We start from the raw sequence: 21,041 nt of genomic DNA on the forward strand, positions 1-21,041 counted from the left end.
GCTCACGGGCAGATGCTGAGTCTGATTAAATTCTCATACCTCCGCATCCCCTCAGAAACTAGGGAAGGATTGTCATACAGCACAGATCTCCAGTGCAGATCTGTGAGTCTGTGGACTCCTCCCTTGAGGGTGAGCAAGTGAGTGTGCAAGTGCTACAGCTCCAGACGGCCTGTCAAGCAGCCCCCACCCTTGTTTTCCACCAGTGGGGAAGAGCAGCACCCACAGATGACAGCTCAGGCTGCATCTCCCACCTCTAATTTAAGCCTTTCCTTCCTGGTTATAGGGTGATGATTATGGAAAGAACATCTACAGAAAAGAAATGACTTGATTTAGCTGACACTACAAAAACCAACTCCAGGAGATTCAGAAGTTACACATCTCTTTGGAACACACCACCCTCCAAGCTCCTAATGGGCAGTTTCTGAGCATTTCATTTTGTGGGTGTGTTTCCATGATTCAAGCTAAAAAGTTGACATTTCTACTGGGGAAGAAAGAGAGAAGGGAGAGGGAAGGAGGGAGGGAGGGAGGGAGAGAGAGAAAATTAATGTTCTCTTATGCAGACTCCTGCAAAATAATACTTTTTCATAGAGATCACAGTTGGATGTGCAAGTTGAATTAAGTTTGCAGGAATAAAAGAAAAATGCAATTGCAGCCACTGCAAGCTCCCCAATGTCAGAAGTTCAATTGGGTAATACCATTATCACAGCAACAGATCAATAACCAGGACACAGGATGTTTACGCTAACGTCACCTTCAAGCGAAAACACGAACCTGCAGTTCTACAGAGTTGCACTATCAGGAATCTATTTACCCAAGAGAGGATGAAAATTATTAAGGGCAGACTTCCTCTTCTCCCTTCAAGATAAGTGCTCATTTTTTATTCAATAGAGAAGTAACTGGTAAAACAAACTCTCCCTGAACACATCCTACCTTGGCCACCAAGGAGGATGGGCTGTGGGTTCAGTAAGCTCTGTGGATAGAAGGGTCTTTGGGAGTCTCTGTAAGTCAACTTGGGAAAGAAAAAACATGCCATGGCTCCTATGGGTGATACTGAGATCGACATGCCTTGGATGTAAACTTGACTTCATTTTGAGTTCCAGGGGTCTGCTGATTGGCATACATTTAACATGTTATGGAAAGAAGATGTAGAGCTCTCTGATGTGTATGGTAAGTAAAAATAAAGAATCAAAACCAACAAATGAAAGTTCTTTCCAAGAGAGAAATATTACACAAAGGATCAAAGGACATGATCCAGAAGTGGCTTTGGGAGATGGCCTACCCAGTGCAGGAGCATCGGTCCTTCTTAGAGTGGAACCCAGAAAACATGGACCAACATCCTCCATCACATTCCATTCTCACCTTGGCCTTATGAGGTGGGTCCCATGATAACACCCACTTTGCAGATGAGCAAACCCGTTTTAAAAGGCAGGAAACTTGCTCAAGGTTTCTGGGTGGCCAGGTGAAGTCTATTCAGAGCCCATGAGTCCTGGCCAGGATCCATGTTCATGGCTATCATCAGCATTTACAAAAGCAGGATCAAGGCTATGTCTATACTCAGATGTGAATACCATGTATCCAGGTGAGCCAGGCAGGTAGACAGCAGTCCCAGAAAATAGTGAAGGATCACTGGTGCCAATCACATGAAGCTTGGGATAGGCTCGCACCGCTCAGTGCACAGTGTGTGCTCCCACTGAGCAGCCAGGGGGAGAAGAGAACCCGTGCCATCCTCATCAGAAGCCTGGCTTGGTTTCAGGGAACAGGAACCCTGAAGCCACAAAACCCAAGACTTTCCAAAGGCAGATACATGGAGCAGCCAAGGACTGGGGAGGGCAATGGAGGAAGGGGAAGACTTCATGTTGTTTCAGTTATTTACAAGCCTTAGTATCGTATCAGCCCAGATTCCCACCTCCACCCCCGGCCTCTGTGTGGTTAACTAATTGTCAATAATCCAATGTGCTCTGGGGCTATGTGGGACAGGAAAGATCTGGAGCTTAGAAGAGAAGTCTTGGATGGAGGTGAAGAATTCAGAGTCCTATCCAGGTTTGCTGGCACCTTGGGATCCTAGACAGGGCAAATTCATATCATGCACTTGACTCCCTAGAGTTCAAAAGATATTTAGCAAAGCACATCCTTAGAATGAATTCAATATGCAGACAGATACATGCCACAGACCAACTGCTTTGGGGACAGAGAGAGATGGTTATCTCTAGAACCTTCTGAAGCCAAACACAGAAAGGCCTAGGGCTAAATCTCACTGGCTTAAGATTTTATAAGTCATCAGACAGATGGCTGCCTCTAGGTTTCACCAATGCATGTTTTGCGAGCGAAAATGTGATTACAGATAATGGTCTTGATACATGAAACTTCATAGTTGCACAGTGACCGCTCCATGATCTAATATGGTTATTCATTTCCTCCTCCCCATAGACCATGGATATATGTATTCCCAGCTGCCTTCCAAAAGTACTTTTACTGGCAATGTCATTCAAGACTGCTTTTGCTTAGAAAAAAAGAGTATGTTTTTTTTTTCTTTCTGCTTCAACCAAGGGGTACACTCTGAGAATCTGCAATCTTTAACATGCTCAGTCTTCTAATCAACTGCTTTTAATACTCTCCTCAACTCATTGGATTATGCAAGGGACTGTCCAATGGTGCTTAAGAGCATATTTTCCTAGTGATAGAAAGTCTGCCATTTACAAATTGTGTGACCTTAGACAAGGTACATAACCTCTCTGTACCTGTGTTTCCTCATCTGCAATGTAGGGTTCATAGTACTATCTTTCCTATAGTATCATATTAAGGATTAAATGTATTAGTACATACAGTAGACTTAAGTATCTGATAGGCATATAGTAAATTCTATATGAGTTCAATTATTATTGCTGTTACTATTATTTTTATTATAGATTATGAACAAATACTGCTTTAATGTTTAGCTCCTTTGATATATTTAGATGCAAAGAAGACACTTAGACTCCTTGGGTATAGCATGTACTAGGAGCTGATGGATGTCCCTGGGCCTCAGGCCAGTACCAAAGAATTCTTTTTAATAGTAGGAAGGATAATCTTTCTAGATTATAAGTCAATCCATGCCACTCACTGCCCCACAAAAAATTCCCCAGTGTTTTTTCATCATATGTAGATTAAGATCCAGGGTCCTTATCAAGATCTAAGGATGGACAAAGATTTATAAAAATATAAGACCAATGCTTAGCAGATACTACATCCAAAAATAAGAGCTAAGGAATGAAATTTCATTTTGTATTTTAACACTTGGAGATTCTTCCTGTATTCCACTTAGAGCATTCATCATGATTTACCTGTTCAGTGTCGACCTACATCATTTCTCCTGCCTTTCTGTGAAATGGAGGCAATTATGATTGTTCCAGAGTTAAATGTGTGCATCTACGTTAAGTATTGGAGCAGTGAGTATACTTGGAAAGTTCCCGCCAAAGTGTGTGCATTAGCATCATTATCACACCACCATCATCATCACCATCACCATCATCATTATCATCATCACCATCATCACTATCATTATCACCACCATTATCATCATCACCATTACCATCATCACCATCACCATCACCATCATCATTACCATTACCATCACCATCACCAATTCCATCACTGTCATCACCATCACCGTCATCACCATCACCATCATCACATCACTGTCGTCACTATCATCATTAATAGCACACTAGTGTCAGGTCATAACCATTCTGTATAGAAATAAAACAAGTATTAACACCAAATCTAAAACAGCAATAATCATGCCTATTTTTTTTTAAATTGACATTGTATGTGATGTTGGCAATGGGTGCATATAGGATGAATTGATAATTTCTATTCTTTATCTCTCTATGCACACCCTCACCATAAATTTAAGAGGCTGTGTCTTACTGTTTGGGGGTCATCACATATGCTTGTTGATAATTTATAAATTTGATCTTAGAAAGTTATAATAAGAAATTATAATTAAGTCTGGCTAGGGGTAAAAATTCCCCTCAAAAGTACCATGATTTTGTAGTGAACTCAGAATTTCATGTAGAGATTTTCTTCCTGATACTTTGGAGGCTGAGCTTGATGTTACAGACATGCTGATGATTTTTTCTTTCCTTCCAAATATGGCACTTCATTTCTAGTATTCTTCATTCAAGATTGAAAAAGTCTTTTAATAACAACTCTGAAGTACTCTGTGTTCAAAACCAATGTTTTAAATGAAATAGGCTTAAAAAAATCAAATGTGAGCAGAAATGATATTGTTTCATGAGATTACAAAAATAAAATAGAGTGAAAAAGTTTTTAAAAAAATTTCCCAATAGTGCAATGATCCCAGAAATGAAGTGCCCAATAAAGGCAGCAAATCAGCCAAGCTGAGATGGAAAACAAGCTACTGTTCCACAGGGAGGGACAGTCCCTGTAGACATGCAGGGACAGGCCTGTCCTAGAGTGGGACCTACCAGGACCCCTGGGAGCAGGGTAAGCTGCACAACTAGGGCAGCTCACCATGGAGTAGGATCTGCCAGATGTCTATGTCCCTCTCTTATCTGGATCATCTTGTGGCCTATCTTGTCTCTCTTTCCTGTTTACTTTTGTCCTATGAACAGGCTCATGCCCCTTCCCCCATAGTATCTTGCACACTACCTGTTGGCACTCAGTGAGGGTTGGAGAATGAACAGGTAGAAGCCAGAAAAGTGATCAGAATGGATCAAGAGTGCAGTACACAGGAGAAACACAGAGCCCTGAGGTGGTCACCTGGCCTCTCAAACTACCATCACATTACCCTAACAGAAAAGAATGAGGCAGCCTCTGTCTGTGGCATTTCTGCAATAGGAATCTCACTTTTTCCGAGAACTGGGTGCTTAATGTGCTACCCAGTCTTAAAAGACATCACTTAGCCCATTGTCAACAAAATCAGTCTCAACCAATATCCATTGTCCTCTGACACAGCCAAGAAGTGTCCGCCCTAGTTGGTGTTTACCGATACTGTCAGGTAACATGAACTGCACGACCCACATGGAAATGACTGCTGTGTGTCAGGGTGACCAGGCTCCCTAGTACAGAATATTCATGCTTCCACTTGATCAGAATCACTTCTGGTTTACAAAAGCCCCAGCGCCTGTTCTCTCTGGACCTGAGGAAACCCATGAAACCAAATGACTTCTGTTTTCTCCACTCTCATCCCTTCCAAAGCCTCGGCATTGATTCTCCCTCCAGTCGACATACATAACTCCCCGTGACAATAATGGGATGTGCATGTGCACCAAGGGGGGCATAGAATTTTTATCTCTGTAAAAATGGTACTAGCATGGTACAAGCAAAGTTTTTGTTTTTTTCCCAAGGCTTTTACTTGGGGCAATATATTGTACATGTGGTTGTGGATTTTTTTTCCTTCTTTTTAATTTTAAATCGAGATTAGGCACATATTTTATGCAGGTTAATATATCCTTTTCATGTAAAATTTAACTGAAACCAGTTCTAGCACATTAACGACAACAAGAGAAATTCTCCGGCTTATTATAAACATTCTTCAAGAAACCTGAAATGTGTGTCCTCTGGAAATAATTTTGCTGGGATTTGGATTATTATTAAAATCCTCTCAGAATTCTATTGCTGATGTCTAATGTCCCTCAAAGCCCTTTTCTGCTACTGATCAGAGAAAAACTCTGGGACTCTGGCAGTACATTCTCCATGGTAGAAACAGGGCTGGGGGAGGGGGCTTTTTTCCCTATACCAGGAGACACAGAACAGGGCATGGTACCTGAGCCTGGACTAACCATTCCATGGCTTCCAACCAAGCAAGGAGAAGATGCTTCATAAGACAGGGTCACTTTGAACTGCGGTAAAATTAACTTCTTCCTCTCTGTTCTTTTGGAGTGCTCTGATCTTGGATTTTCATGAGAGGAGGGTGGTTTGCTGAAGATTCTAAACTTGAGGGAATCCCAGGAAAGCAGGTCTCAGTCACCTACCAGAATTCTCTACCTGTGGGGGGGGGGGGCCCTGGGAGAGCAGAGGGCTGAGGCTATATCTGAGGATGAGCCATAAGAGATTTGCAGAAATGACGGAGGGTTACAATTCCATTTCAAATTCTCACATTTAATATTCTCTTGGTTGATAAATAAGATTACCCACCATTCTCCTGGGTAGGCTAAACTCTCTGATGCAAATGTAAAATGAAATCCTCGCCAGAGGCGTAGGTCAGTGACTCTGGGTCCTGATCCAACTGGAAATGGATGTTTAGTTTGGTAAATTACTCAGAGGCATGCTTCTCAAACTTTAATGTCCACCAGATTCCTCTGGGATTTTGTTGAATTGCAAATTCTGCTTCAGTAGGTCTGGGTTGGTCTTCAGTAGGTCTGATATTCTACTTTTCCAACCTTTTTTTCCAGGCAATGCCCCAGCATCTGGACAACACTGAGGGCAGAGAAGACTGGGAGCTCCAACCACAGAGCTTCACACTTATCAGGTCATTTATTTATTCACTCCATATGCATATGCTGGGGAGACACCTGCAGAGTCCAGGTTCCCTGCTGGGGATGCTTTAAGTGAGTAAGGAAAGTCTTCCCTGATCTTAAAGAGGTCCCATTAAAACGTCTGATTTCTGGGCATCAAAGGACCTGAAATACAGACTAAACAGGCAATCTATAGACTGGGTGAAAAAAATTGCCAAATTATATATCATATTTTACCACATAATCATCACAGATTTCATGGTTTTTGTTTTTTGTTTTTGTTTTTGTGGTTTTTTTTTTAATGTAGAATGTGATCATTATGTGAAGCTTTTTTGGGAAAAAAAAGTGCCACTATTACTTAAAACTCATTTATTACTAAACTGTCTTTAAAGCAATATTGAAATCTATAAAACACCCATGAATATACATTAATTTTGTGGCAACAATTATGCAGTGAAACACAGGATCTGATGAAGACAATATCCTGAATACATAAAGAACTCAACAAGTCAATGACAACAACAAAACCAACAAGCTGATTAAAAAACAGACAAAGGATTTAAGTAGACATTTCTCCAAAGAAGGTATATAAATGGCCAACAATAACATGAAAAGGTGTTCAGTGTCACTAATCATCAGGAAATGAAAATTAAAGCTATAATAAAATACCATTTCACCCATTAAGATGGCTAACTAGAAAAGCAGGAAGGGAGGAAAGACAGGAAGGAAGGAAGGAAAGAAGGAAGGAAGGGAGGGAGGGAGGGAGGGAGGGGAAGGGGAAAGGAAGGGAAGGAAGAAGGAGTGAGGGAGGAATGGATGAAGAGGAGAGGATGGATGGAGGGAAGGCAGGCAGGCAGAGAAGGAAAAAAGTGTTGACAGGACATAAAGGAATTAGAATCCTTCTGCATTATCAGTGAAAATGTAGAATGGTACAGCGACTTTTGAAAACATTATGATGGATCCTCAAAAAATTAAAACTAAATTTATCATGATTCAGCAAGTCCACTCTGTGTATGTATCCAAAAGAATTAAAAGTATAGACTGAAAGGTATATTTTTATGTCCATGTTCATAGTATTCACAGTAGCTAAATGGTGGAAGAGACATTAGTGTTTGTTGATGGGATAACAGATACGTACAATGTATACAATGGAATATTAAGGGCAAAAGAAATTTTGACACAGGTTGCCCATGAATAAACTTTGAGGATGTTATGCTAAGTGAAATAAGCCAGTCCAAAAAAAAAAAAAAAATCCTGCATGATTTCATTTCTATGAAGTCCTTAGTAGTCAAATTCATAGAAAGTGGAATGACAGTTTTCAAGGACTTGGCATGGGGAAATGGGGAGTTATTATTTAACAGGTACAGAGTTTCAGTTTTGTAAGAAGAAAAGAATTCCAGAGAGTTTACATCAATGTGGATGTACTTAATGCTACTGAATGATAAAGTCCATAAATTTTGCATGTACTGTACCCTAATTTAAAAGCAAAAAAATAGTTCATACTTTCTGCAACTATCTGAGGTGTCTGTGAGGTAGGACTTTTGTAGTGTAAGAAATGTAGAGGTCATGTGGTCAAAAGGAACCACCGGGTTCTAGTGAGGAAGAAGGATCAACCAGGCAGGTAAATGTGACTTCAGTCAGAGTAGGAGGGGCTGAAGTACAAGTGAGCTTGTGCTGTGGGAGCGGGGAGGAGAGGGCTGAGGCTTGAGGGACAGGAAGATGGTGGTCCCCAAGCAGCTGTGGCAGTGAGGATGGGAGGAAAGGGGCACTCCTGGGCATACTGAGAACTTATGGAAAGGCTCACGCCACCTGTGGACGCAGGCATAAGGGAAGAACATGGCTGGATTCTGAACGAAACTTCTATCTGCTGGGCAGGGATGTCCCGGGGAAGCAGAGGAGAGGATGGCCATGAGCTCAGTGTGTGCCGGGGTGGATTTGATGGTCCTCATGAGCCTCCAGGGGAGTGTCAGGGAAACAGTCACAAGAACTGATGTGACATTGGCTGGAAGATGCCTGTTAGGAAATGGATGGGCTCTACAGGTGGTAGGGCACCTGTCAGAGTGTGGACTCTCCTAGGGAATGTGCTCAAGGAGGGGAGCACCCCAGAGACCATGGACACTCAGGAGAGGTGGGTGCAGAGGGCTGTCTGACCAGGGGAAAGGGAACTGCAGCCAGACGAAAAAGCTGGCGATGGTGTGCCCAGGGGAGACTCGTTATTATCACCTCCAAGAATGAGGGCATATTTAGGCTTGTAATCCCAGTGGCTCCAGAGGCTGAGACAGGAGGATCATGAGTTCAAAGCCAGCCTTAGCAATGGTGAGGCGCTAAGCAACTCAGTGAGACCCTGTCTCTAAATAAAATACAAAAAATAGGGCTGGGGATGTGGCTCAGAGGTCAACTGCTCATGAGTTCAATCCCAGGTACCAAAGAGAAAGAAAGAAAGAAAGAAAGAAAAAGAGGGCATGTTTGGAAACATCAGTGCCAAAGGGATCAGACAGAAGAGATGGACTGCATGTGCCTCAAGAGAGATGGTTGGGCAGGTTGCTCACACGAAGAGCCAGAACTTGATGCATGGGTGGACCTAGATTTGTAGAGAAATGGGTTAGGGGTAAGGAGGACTCCAAAAGAAGGTGGTGAGTGAGCCAAGACTTGGGGCTGAGCAGCAGTTCGGTGGGAGGATGAGGAGGTCCACAGGTGCAGGGCAGAGAGCAGAGGAAAGGCCTGGACCATGTGGCGTCTTGGTGGGACCCAGGGAGCAGAAACGGGAAGATGACACTGCCTGCCACTCACAGGAAGCCGTGCTTCATCCTGGAGGCCAGGGGGAGCCATTTGAATATTTTAAGCAGGGAAATGACATGGTTGGAGTGTGTTTTAGGAAAGTCCCTGGGCAGCAATGCAGAGGATGGATCAACGGGACTGAGACAGGCTGCAAGGGACCCACTGGGAGACTCGTGGTAATTAAGCCCGCGATGTTCCTGATTTTCCTGTCTTCAGTCTCTACTCTCAAGAAATCACTTTCTCCTTAGAGGACAGGGGTGGCCTGACCCTTCCAGCTCTCCTTCTGCTAGATACCAGTGACTTCATGATAGAGAGGGAGGACTCACCCGTGCTTTATTGAGGAGGGTGCTGAGGCTGACTGAGGCAGGCAGGAGTGGGTTAAAGTTCATTTAACTCTGCAAATGGCGCTCACTTCTTCTTTCGTTCATTTTGGGGGATGCTGCTAACTACCAGTTTCCTCTCCAATTCTGGTAACAGTAGAGTTTCCTGTTGTTTTTTCCTTTAAACACTGAGGTTTTGCTCCCATATCACAGGCACTCACTGTGTTTATTTTTTACCTCCACTTGGCCTCTAAATCAATAACTGGCCTAATTCAATAAAAATAAATCAGAAGTGCTTCTGGCTCTCTCTGTTTCTTCTGAAACAAGGAAGTAATGATAGCTTTTCCTGGAAGTGTGTGAATTAGTTCCAGGGGCTCCCTGGCAATGCTAGGGGTGCTTAACTGCTGTGAGGATACTGGAGAACCCAAGAGGTCTTCAGGGGGCCTTTGAGTCAGTGCCCAAATTTAAAGGAAAAATCACCAGTGCGTCTGGCTCCAGGCTAGTTTGAGGGGTTTTGTTTTGTTTCACAGTGCTGGGGATTGAACTCTGGGCCTTGCACATGCTAGACAAGTGCTCTAGTGCTGAGCTACCTCCCCAGAGCACTATTTTAATTTTGTGAAAGTTATCCCTCACTCCCCAAAAGATGAAGGCCCACTGGTATATCAGAATAAAGACACACTGCAAGCATGTAAACTAATTAGACAAACTGGATGCATTGCCAGACACTCAGAAGAACCTGTGTGATCCAGTGGGCCTTGTTACCTGATTAAGAGAGTTTGGAAAGTAGATTGTTGCATTTGATTTCTCTGCTAAAAGAAGGGAGGCAGTTTTGATACCTTGATTATAAAATGTCTAAAATGCCTCCCCTCCCCTTTTTTTTTGCTTGTATTCTATCATTTTTTAAAAAAATCTTTTCAACTGTTTTTAATTTCTGATAATATGTACTCCTTGCAAATTGCCATATTGTGTCAGAAACATAAGAAAAAAATTCCTGCTTGTCCATGAGTTGGGTGTTGCAAACACAAAGACACACACTTGTCATGTTGTTGGCACTGTGGCTGAGATCAGTGAGATGGAGACATAAAGCACCTAGCAGAGGAGCTGGTACACAGTAGGGCTCAATAAATAGAAGTTCTCAACACCAGCCTTGTCCCTTCTTGTTCATGAGTAGGGCAGGTTGGCTTCTAGTAAGAAGGGCTGGGAAACTGTGGCTTAGGAACCAACCAGGAAGCACTGTTTTACAGAGATTGTGGCAAAATGGAGCAAGAGTGGAATTACACACCGAAACTGGCACTAGCCACTTTCTCTACCCACCACCCCTGCCAAAAATAATGTCTCCAAGTTATTTTCTAAATTACCCACTAAGGCCTATGTGAGTCAACAAGTAGCTATTGACTTTAGTTTCAACTACCATCAAGACTTATTGATCTGAGAGATAAATATCGACCAAATTGAGACTGAGGTCAATGCTGGTCTCTTGAGAAAATAGATCTTAATATTCACCAAAACCTGCAGACGCTGGGGCCTGGCATTTTCAACTCTAAACTACTGGACAGACAGAGGTCTAGTTGAGGTCAGCTCTTTATTGCGAGTTGTTATCAGTACAAATTGGTATCCAAGTTGACTTGTTTCTGGAAGAATTGGTATTAAAATTTTTTTAACTCTTTGTATCTTCAATGAACACGGATAATTTAGTATTTAAAGAATTGTTATTGGTAATACTACCATAAAACAAACAGCCCTTTTTAAATGCATATAACTGCCTTAATTTACTTTCTATGAAAATTAAGAATTTCCTATGCTAAGTCCTCATCCAGAGAAGCAAGCCAGCTCAAAAAAACATACAGACAACAAAGTCAACAATGAACACTTGTAATCAGGGCCACAGCCATTTTTGGAAATGCTGTTGAAGACAATCTTTTGATAAGTGGGGAAAAAAATGCTTAAGACATCATTTTGTACCCAAGAATTGCACAACTAATTTTTGTTTATATTTAATGGTTAAAGGAGAGAGGGGGCCCAGAAGGTGGTACACCTAGAAAAAGTTGTTTAATTCAAGATCCATGAAACTAACTCCTATGGGTTGACTATAGGAACTCCATCACTTTTCTTAAATTGAGTACTTGTGTGTCCTCATATGCAAACCTAGAGGGTGAGGGAGGAATCTTATTGTGAGAATTAAGTGTGATGGCATGCAAAAAGCACTCTGATATAAACATACACGTCTGTATCTCATTAAGATATGTCAACAGAACTTCAATAAACTGTCCTTTGCAATACATGCACATTAGGACATAGTTTCAACAGTGTCTTTCTGTCTCCCTCTCTCTCATGCACATACCCAACTGCTAAACAACATTAACCACAAAACAAATAATATGATTAAAAACTAAAAATATTAAATAATATGAATTCATACTGATACTAACGAATTAGTGAATAAAAAAAGAATGAAAATGGCAGTTCCTTACCAAAGAATTTCAAATAATAAAGATAGAAGAATTGAAGGAACTAGAAAGTCACCATTAATATGCCTTAGTGAAAACAGCTGCAGGCAAAAAGCACTGATCAATGTAAAATTAGTGGGGAAAGTTTAAGGAAAAAATAGAATATTCACATAACCATAACATATCTCCCCTAAAATAATCATTAATTATTGTGGTGTTCTTATCATGTGCACAAAATTCCTGATATTCTTCCCTTTGAGAGGTGGAGGTCAACTCTCCTAGTCCATCTTGCTCTCCTGGTCCAAACTTGACTACTGGACTAACTTTTAACATACAGACCTTAGGAAGGGAAAAATAGAAACCTTACAGTGATGTAACCTGACAGACATGACCTTGACCCTTGACTGAGATGGGCATCACCAGTCGTAAGACATACAGCAGTTCCCCCACTTATCTTCAGTTTTGTTTTTCACCCTGGTGGTTACCCGTAGTCAAATACAGTCTGAAAATATTAAAAGGAAAATTCCAGAAATAAACCATCCATCAGGTTCAAATAACTAAGCTTATATAATTCTCATTACAGTGTATGGCTATCATTCTATTTTATTACCTATTATTGTTGTTAATATCTTGCTGAACCTCATTTATAAACTAAGCTTTATTGTGAGTATGTATGCGTGGGGGGGAAAGCAGAGCATATGTAGGTTTCAGTACCATCTGTAGTTTGAAGCATCCATTGGGGGGCTTGGAATGTATCCTTCTGTGGATAAGGGGGTGTGCTACTGTATGGACATCATGTGCCTTGATATGATTCAATGAGAAGAGAAGTTCTCTGTGTTTTTCTCCCAAATCTGCAACCTCATATCTAATCATCAGAAAACCTCAAAGAAATACAAATTAAGGGATAGTCTAAAAAAGTAACTTTTTTACTACAAATGTACCAGTGCCATGAAAGAAAAAGACAGAGAAACTGCCATAGATCAAAGGAAAGTAAGGAGTGTGACAACTGAATGGAATGTGATATCCTGGATTAGATTCCTGGACAGAAAAAGAACATCCATGGGAAACCTGCTGAAATCTGGTAACACTGACACACTAACATTATGTCTTTCTTTGGATAAATACACCATGGCTATGTAAGATGGTAGCTTTAAGAGAAGGTGGAGGAAGGGTATGTGAGAACTCTCTGTACTATCTTTACAACTTTTCTGCAAATTTAAAGTTATTTCAAAATTTTTTTTTAAAAAAAGATTTAACATATTTTCTGGAAGATTCTTCAACAGTCTCTTCAGACTGAGCTATCAGGAAAATTAATGCAAGCAGGTCCACTTTCTATGTTATACATTTTTAAGTTCAGCTTTTTCTCTTGTTTTTGATAATGAAAGATAATTCCATTTGGGTTTTTAAAAACTCACTCCAGGAACTGAACATGAAGAAAAGCTGACTCAAAATCTGACCTTAGGAAAGACAATGCAATTGTTTGGAGACCAGTTAATTACCAAGAACTTTTAGCACATTGGGTGTCCATAAAGGTAGAGTTAAGTCTCTGACCTATGTTTAAGACTTGAGGGACAATGACAACACAAAACACAGTTACTCACCAGTGTGACTTTCCTCTGTGGTTTCAGCAGCTTTGGTTTGTGGAACGTGGCAGCTATGGGAGCTGTGGGAAGTCAAGGATTTTTAGCTTGCAACTCCCCTAGAATTCTTAATGCCCACCCATAAGCATCGCAGACCCACTCAGTGCAGACTTTCAGACCCCTTCCTGGCCCCATGGAAGAGTTCCAATTTCTGAACTATGTACCATCGGTTGCTCCTCTTTGGGGAGCCATCCTCCCCTTTCTTTGGATCTATCAGTGCCCCTCCTTGGTCAGGTCAATAAAATAGCTCTGAATAAATCACTGCCTCTTTGTAGAGGTCAGATGTGCAGGTGAGAACTAGGTGCCTTTGGTAAAGGCTGGGGCTGGTGATACCTTTCCCAGAAGACTCTGTCCTATCTGGTCCCTGACCCTGGAAGCAATGACTGATCCTCACAGAGCTCTATGAGGTCATTAGTAAGGGTCTTCCTCTCCCTGTTTCACAGAGAGGGAAAACGAGGACCATCTTCCAACATCACCTAACTAGATTTGGGACTTGAAATTGGCATTGAAAGCCCAGGTCTACTTAGCGAGGTTTCATTTTTATCTTTCGTAAGGTAGAGTAATATCTATCCTGGAATAAATGAGATGATACCCAAGGATGACCCCTGGCCCAGAGCAGGTGTTCTCTGCTCCCTTCCTTCCCCAGATGTGTGCTTCTCATGCCTCCCTAACACAATATCCTTCCATCCTTCCAGCTTTACCACCGTTGGTATTCACCTCAGGGCTGACGGGCCCCAGGAGACCACCAGGGGAGCACCAATGGAGGAATAAAATGTATCTGGTCTTGTTATTGAATTGTTTACCTGGAAAATCCTCTTATTCCCAACTATATTTCCAATGTGTTGAGCTATAAACATCCAAATCAAACCGTTATTTTAAGAACTATCTATGATTGCCTGGGTTCTCCTAAGACTTATGCAGTTTTTTTTTTCCCTCAAGAGATACCACCTTTCTTACTGAGGTTGCTCTAAATAAAAACTGGGATCACAGAATAACCATTGTTTTACACCCAGAACAAATTTTAAATACACTGCATATCTGGACGACATATTTAAGAAGTCAGAGAGACTTCTTCCCTTTAGATGAACTAAGGAAATGCTGACCCCCCTTGCCCCACACCACCATTTTTTTTTTTTTTTTTTTGTAGAGCATTTTAAAGATTCAAAGTGAAATACAACATGGGTTCCTCTGTGGATGTTGACCTTCCCTGTGGATGTTGACCTTCCCTGTGGATGTTGACCTTCCCTGTGGATGCTGACCTTCCCTGTGGATGCTGACCTTCCCTGTGGATGTTGACCTTCCCTGTGGATGCTGACCTTCCCTGTGGATGCTGACCTTCCCTGTGGATGTTGACCTTCCCTGTGGATGCTGACCTTCCCTGTGGATGTTGACCTTCCCTGTGGATGCTGACCTTCCCTGTGGATGTTGACCTTTCCATGCTGAAACCATGCTGAACCACTCCAGAGGATGGGCTGAGGGTGGAGATGGTCAAGCACCAGTTGTCATCAAACCCTGGATGGGGATGTCTAGGCCCCAATACCAGTGAATCTCACGTCCTCCATCAGCCTTTTTCCCCTGTCCTGACTCTACATGGACTCCCAGGCCAATCTCTGGATTGATCATGTGGTTTCCACACAGGGAACTGCCATCCAGCTTCCTACCTTTGGCAGGAACTGCAGGAGGAACATCTGCCTTCTCCTTCCGCCTCTTGCCCTTCTTGGGCTGCAGGGGGGCCAAGCTGGTCATGCTGGTGACAGTCTCCCCCGAGCTGTAGAAGGAAAAGGCCCTGGTGAAGCCAAAGTTTGACTTGTTGTCGCAAAGCAGAAAGGAAAAAGAACTGCCAGTTTCCAGGAGTTTCTGAGTGCCCCCTTTGCAGCTGCGTAAGGAGGAGTCGTCTTACAGCTGGACAAGGATGGCTCTACGCTTATCTCCAGGGATGTCTGGAAGTCTGGTCCTGATCCTTGGATAAGATAAGGATGATGAGATGAGCTAGTGATTTTGTGATTTATAATGTGTTGTTTAAAGTTCAAAATGCCCTGGAGGATCCACAGGCCAGCTTTTCTACATGATTTAGGGATATACGAGCTGATGGTTTACACCTGGCTTAAATGGTTACACAGTCTGACTTGGCTACAGACCAGTAGAATATTAAAGAGGCCACCAGAACCTTTTGCTTGAGCTCTCCGAAAACCAAGATTCTTTGCCCATCCATTCCATGTCTTTGTGGTTGGTAATTCAAAAACAAGGCACCACCCTGGCCACAGAGTGGTAGGGAGCCACACCCAGAAATCTCTCGGGTCCCCCATGATTGCTGGGGATTTCTTCAGCTGGAATTTTATCTTCATTATATGCTAAGTGAGTTCACTCTGAGAAGTCTGTTTCCAATTAGCTGATCCTGTGCAATCACTACAGTATCAGTTTCTATGTGTTATCTCTGATAATCCAAAGTGATAGGGGTGATCCGCCTTGTTACGGATAAGACAGCCAAGGCTTTCAGATGCTTACTGACTGCCCTGAGTGACACTGTTACTAAGAAGCAAACCTGTCCTTCAAACCCACTCCTGGCCCTCCAGGTGGAATGCAGCCCACAGATTTCCTTGAATGTCCATCAGTCTTGTTCCAAAGTCTTCCATTGGCTCTAGCAACCCAGAGGGAAATGCTTTTTAGATTCTCCTGTCCTCAGGCACATGTTCCAGCTAAGTAGGTATGACTACCAAGACAGACTAACTCCCCATCCATAAAAAGTTTCTAGAAGTCCATAAGAATAGAACCAATTGCTCAAGCATCAAAATGGAAAAAGGTGGTGAACAGGAAATTTTCACCCCAAACATGCTAATGCTCTCTCCTGAAAGAGCAATCCAAGTTGAAATGTGCACTTCCTTTTTTCTCATAATAGAATGGCAACAATGGAATCTGGGCAAAGCACTCTTTGGATAAGAGTGCAGGGCTGATAGGAGTGCAAACCTTGCCCAGTGGAGAATGGCTTAACACGAGCTATCAAAATTGCAGGCTTAGAGTCTTCAAACTGGCAGTTACACTTCCAGGAACTCATTGTATGGATGTTTTTCACATGTATGAAATGTTTCATGTGTAAGATAAGACATTACAGTACAGTTTGATTAGAAACAACCCAACTGTCAATCAGCTGGGGACTGGTTTGAATAGATTATGGTGAATACACACATAGAGTTCTGTGTGATGAAAAAGAGGAATGAAGAAGTGAAAAAGTGAGGTTTTGGACAGTGTATTCTTCTTTTTATATAAAAATAAGGGAAATAAAAATATATATTAGTATTTGCATGCATAAGACCTCTAGAAATAGTCAAGAATTTAAAAATAGTGGTCCAGAAGAAAGGGGATACTGAGCAACTAAACAAATGGGAGTCAGGACAGTGAGGGTTATTACTGGATATGTTTAGGATAAAATGCACATAAATACCTACACTCCATAAGAGATCTGTTATTCTAATAATAATCCTAGATATTTGAAAATAAATGAAGACTGAATCACACACTGTGGGAAAAATTCCAAGAATATGGTTCCCACTGAGATTCCCAAGGACAGCTTATTTTCATTGGGAACAGAAACTAACTGGTCACAGCTTTAGTGTACAGGGACAGTTGTGTAAATTCACAAATAGCCAAAAGGAATGAGAGTTTACAAAACTCTGACCACTAAGAGCAAACAAGGGATTAGAAACTCTCAGAATTGCTTAGATATACAAACACATGTACAGTTCAGTTCTGTAGCTTTTTAAACTCTTGAAATGTTTATTTTTTTTCTTTCCAAAAGAAAGTAATGCAGGTTCACATTTTAAAATGGCAATTACAGGCACGGAGATGAAAGGAAATAAGTTTATCATGACCAAAACACAATCTTTGTAAATATTTCCACAACTCTTAATTGTTTTTTTTAATAGACTTCAAATATTAGAGCCAAACTGAGCAGAAGGTACAGAGATTTCCTAAACACTCCCTCCCCACCACACATGCACAGCATCCCCCATTATCATTCTCCCCCATCAGGGGTGTACATGTTACAACTGGTAAGGCCACTCTGACACACCATCATCACACCAAGTCTGTAGTTGACATCAGAATTCCCTCCCGATGTATATTATAAGGGTTTGGACAAATGCATAATCACAGTATCCACCATGACTGCGTCATGCAGAGCAGTTTCACTAAAGATTTTCTGTGACCTGCCTATTCATCCTTCCCTCCCCTCAAGCCCCTGGTAACTACTGATCCTTTTCTACCTTTACCATCCCCAGAATTTTGCCTTCCAGAGTGCCATGTAGTTGGGATCCTACAGGATGTAGTCTTTTCAGATTGGCTTTTTCCCCCCACTTGGTAGTGCACATTTAAAGTTCCTCTGTCCTTTCAGGGCTCAGTAATTCATTTCTTTTTTAGTGATAAATAACATTCTATTGACCGAATGTACCACATTTTATCCATCCACCTTTTAAAGATATCTTGGATGCTTCCTAGTTTGGGCAATTATGGAAAAAGTTGCTATAAATATTTGTGTTCAAGATTTTGTGTAGACAGAAGTTTTCAATTCTTTCTTGTTTTTTATATATGTTTAAAAATCATACCATGTTACAATTTGCATACTTATTTTTTCTTAATCTACACATTTCATATTGTTAAATTCTCATACTATTTCAGTGAGAAGATAAGTCATACTTAATTTAGACTTTAACATCTGAACATCCACTTTGTTTTCCAATTTTTATAAATAATGTGTATGTGTGTGTGTGTGTGTGTGTGTGTGTGTGTGTGTATTGTATATAATGGTTTTCCATTCTTATGTTTTCATTTTTAAGCTGGATTCCTAGAGCTGGAATTACCATGTCACAGAGGAGGACCATTTTAAAGTCTATTTAACACCTACTTTCAAAATGATTTCTGACAAGTCAGTTCTCCTTCATAGCTCTTCAATGAATGAGGGTACCCATGATGTCACACTTTTTGATGCCAAGTTGATCAATTTTAAAAATGGCTCAATTAATGAAAAAAAATGTGATCCCTTTTTACTTGGATTTCTCTGATCATTGTGAGGATGAGCACTTCCCAAGTTTGTCTGACATGTGTCTTCATTTGTGATGCATCTGCTTTTCTACATTTTCTACATTGTGAAGGTATCTGGATTTCTATATTTGTGATATATTTATTTAGGATCTTGGGTTTTTCTCAGAGATTTGTGTGCACCTTTTGCATCCTCTTGACATATTTGTTGCAAATATTTCTTCCAATTCCCTTTGAATTCTGATTTGTTAAACACACAATCTTTCTTTGTTTTTGCTGAAATCTCTTTTGATGGTTTCCTTTCATTTGTTGCCTCTGAGTTTGGATAGTCTCCCCAACTGCAGTTCACACACTGCAGAATCTAATAATAGTTCCATTTCCTCTCTTTTTTTCTTGGATTTAATTCTTTAGCTCTTTCATGTAAAATGGAAGTTTCTTGAACATTATTTATATGAACTTACGCCGCCATTCTCAGGGCTTTCAGTAGGCTAAACAGGACTCTCTTTGTCATTACCACTTTCTTTCAAAACAGTACGACTGCACCAAACTAAATTTTGTTCTAATTCAGAGTTCAACTGTGAGACCTCGTACAGACACTGAATCATCACAGTGACATAGGATAGATGATTTTTCCCTCAGAATTTCTCTCATTGAGCCAGCGGGGCTGCTAGGATTTTTTTGACCAAGAAAGCCCATCTCATGATTAACTCACAAGAAAAGTCATCCCACATGTTGGGTCGGAACAGGTCTGTATTTTGTCTCTGACACAACAGAGCTGATGCCGGTCAAACCAAAAAAAGATGAAAAACAGGCCGGGGAACTCCCTCTAAATTAGAGGGCTGTGCGATTAGAGAGAAGTGCTATTTGCCAGAGCTCTGTTGAGCAGGGCTGTTTCTCTGGCTCCAACAAAGGGTGAGGCAGGAGGTGGCGTGTGCAGGGTTCTTGTAAGATGCACAGACAGTTCCTGCCTGGTCACCCCTCAGGGGTCTCCATCCTGCAAAGGCTCAGCACCTCTGCTCAGTGACTCCTGGTGGCTGGACAAAGGGCAGAGGGGCTGCACTGGAGCCTCTTCCACTCTAACTAGAGAGGGATTCGGGACAACTCACTTATTTCCCTAGAGATCCACACACCAATCTATAAAATGGGTCACCAACCCCTGCTAACGATCCACAGGGTTATGATGAGAATCAGATGAGATGGTGTGGTCTAAGCAAGATCAGGAATGAAATGGATAAATAGCAACACATTCAGCAGCCAGCATGAGGGAACATGGTGGGGAGTGCAATTCTGGGAGCAGGATGCTGCAACTTGGGTATTTCACAGTGTCCATGTTCTAGCCCTGAGGGAACTTTCAACTTGAACCTTGATCAGAAAACTCTCTGCTGAGTACAGCTGGCCCTTCCCCTGACGAACACCCTCCACAGGCACAGCAGGGCTGAACAATAGCAATGCAGGACACTCCTGTTAGACAATGACGGGAGAGAAGCTGCAACCCTGAACAGACTGCTGACCCAGGACATCAGGCAAATCAGCTGTTATAGTTTGGATCTGGAACGTCCTTCAAAGGCTCTCGTGTTGAAGGCTTGGTCCCTGAGCCGCAGTGTTCAGAGGTGGGGCTTTTGGGAAGTGATAGGATCATGAGGGCTGTGACCTAATTAGAGGATTAGTCCATTGGTGGATTCATAATTCTCATTTTTGAGAGGTGGGGGAAACCGTAGGAGGTGGGGCTTAGTTGGAGGAAGTGGGTCATTCAGGCAGGCCCTGGCAGGGTAAATTCTGTGCCCAGGTCTTCCTAGTTCTGTCTCTCACTCTGCTTCTTGGTTGCCATGAGCTGAGTAGCCTTCTTCCACCTCTTTCTACCAAGGTTCTGCCTTATCTCAGGCCCACAGCAATGGAGTCAGCTGACCATGAACTGAAACTTCTGAAACCATCAGCCAAAACAAATCTTTCCTCCTTTAAGTAATTCATATCAGGTATTTTGATCAGATCAAAGAAAAGATGACTAACACAGCGGGTGACCTGGATTTTGCAAGGCAATGAACAAATTCTAAATAACCACTTTTTGCAAAAAAACAAAGTTAAAAATGGTAATAGCTATGTCTGTGTCTATCCTGTGCAAGTCAGTGTGGAAAGAGCTTGGCATTCGTAATATCCAGTGCTCCCAGATGAGAAAATTAGATCTCAGAGAGTTCCAGACCCTTTCCAAAGGACACTGACTAGAGAGCACATGTGGGATTCAATCCAGGTTGGCCTACTTTATGGGCCTTGAAGCTAGTACTCTTGGACCCAGTCCAGACAACACAGAACCAGAAAACTGGGACAGGAAGATAGTTAATTGAGAAAGATCCACTGCTCTGGCTTAAACAT

General features: G+C 41.8%; 1 protein-coding gene across 1 annotated transcript in view; it reads right to left on the bottom strand.

Annotated features, from left to right (window-relative positions):
- Vstm4 (V-set and transmembrane domain containing 4) overlaps positions 1-21,041 on the bottom strand; it is a 92,137-nt gene that overhangs the window by 9,410 nt on the left and 61,686 nt on the right. Inside the window, exons 6-7 of the mRNA XM_026410850.2 lie at positions 15,305-15,411; positions 13,605-13,666 (exon numbers count right to left, since the gene is read on the bottom strand). Of these exons, the coding sequence (XP_026266635.2) occupies positions 13,605-13,666; positions 15,305-15,411 (169 nt within the window). The remainder of the gene's footprint in view (positions 1-13,604; positions 13,667-15,304; positions 15,412-21,041) is intronic.

This window comes from Urocitellus parryii, chromosome 5, assembly GCF_045843805.1.
Source record: "Urocitellus parryii isolate mUroPar1 chromosome 5, mUroPar1.hap1, whole genome shotgun sequence".
NCBI classification, from domain to species: Eukaryota; Metazoa; Chordata; class Mammalia; order Rodentia; family Sciuridae; genus Urocitellus; species Urocitellus parryii.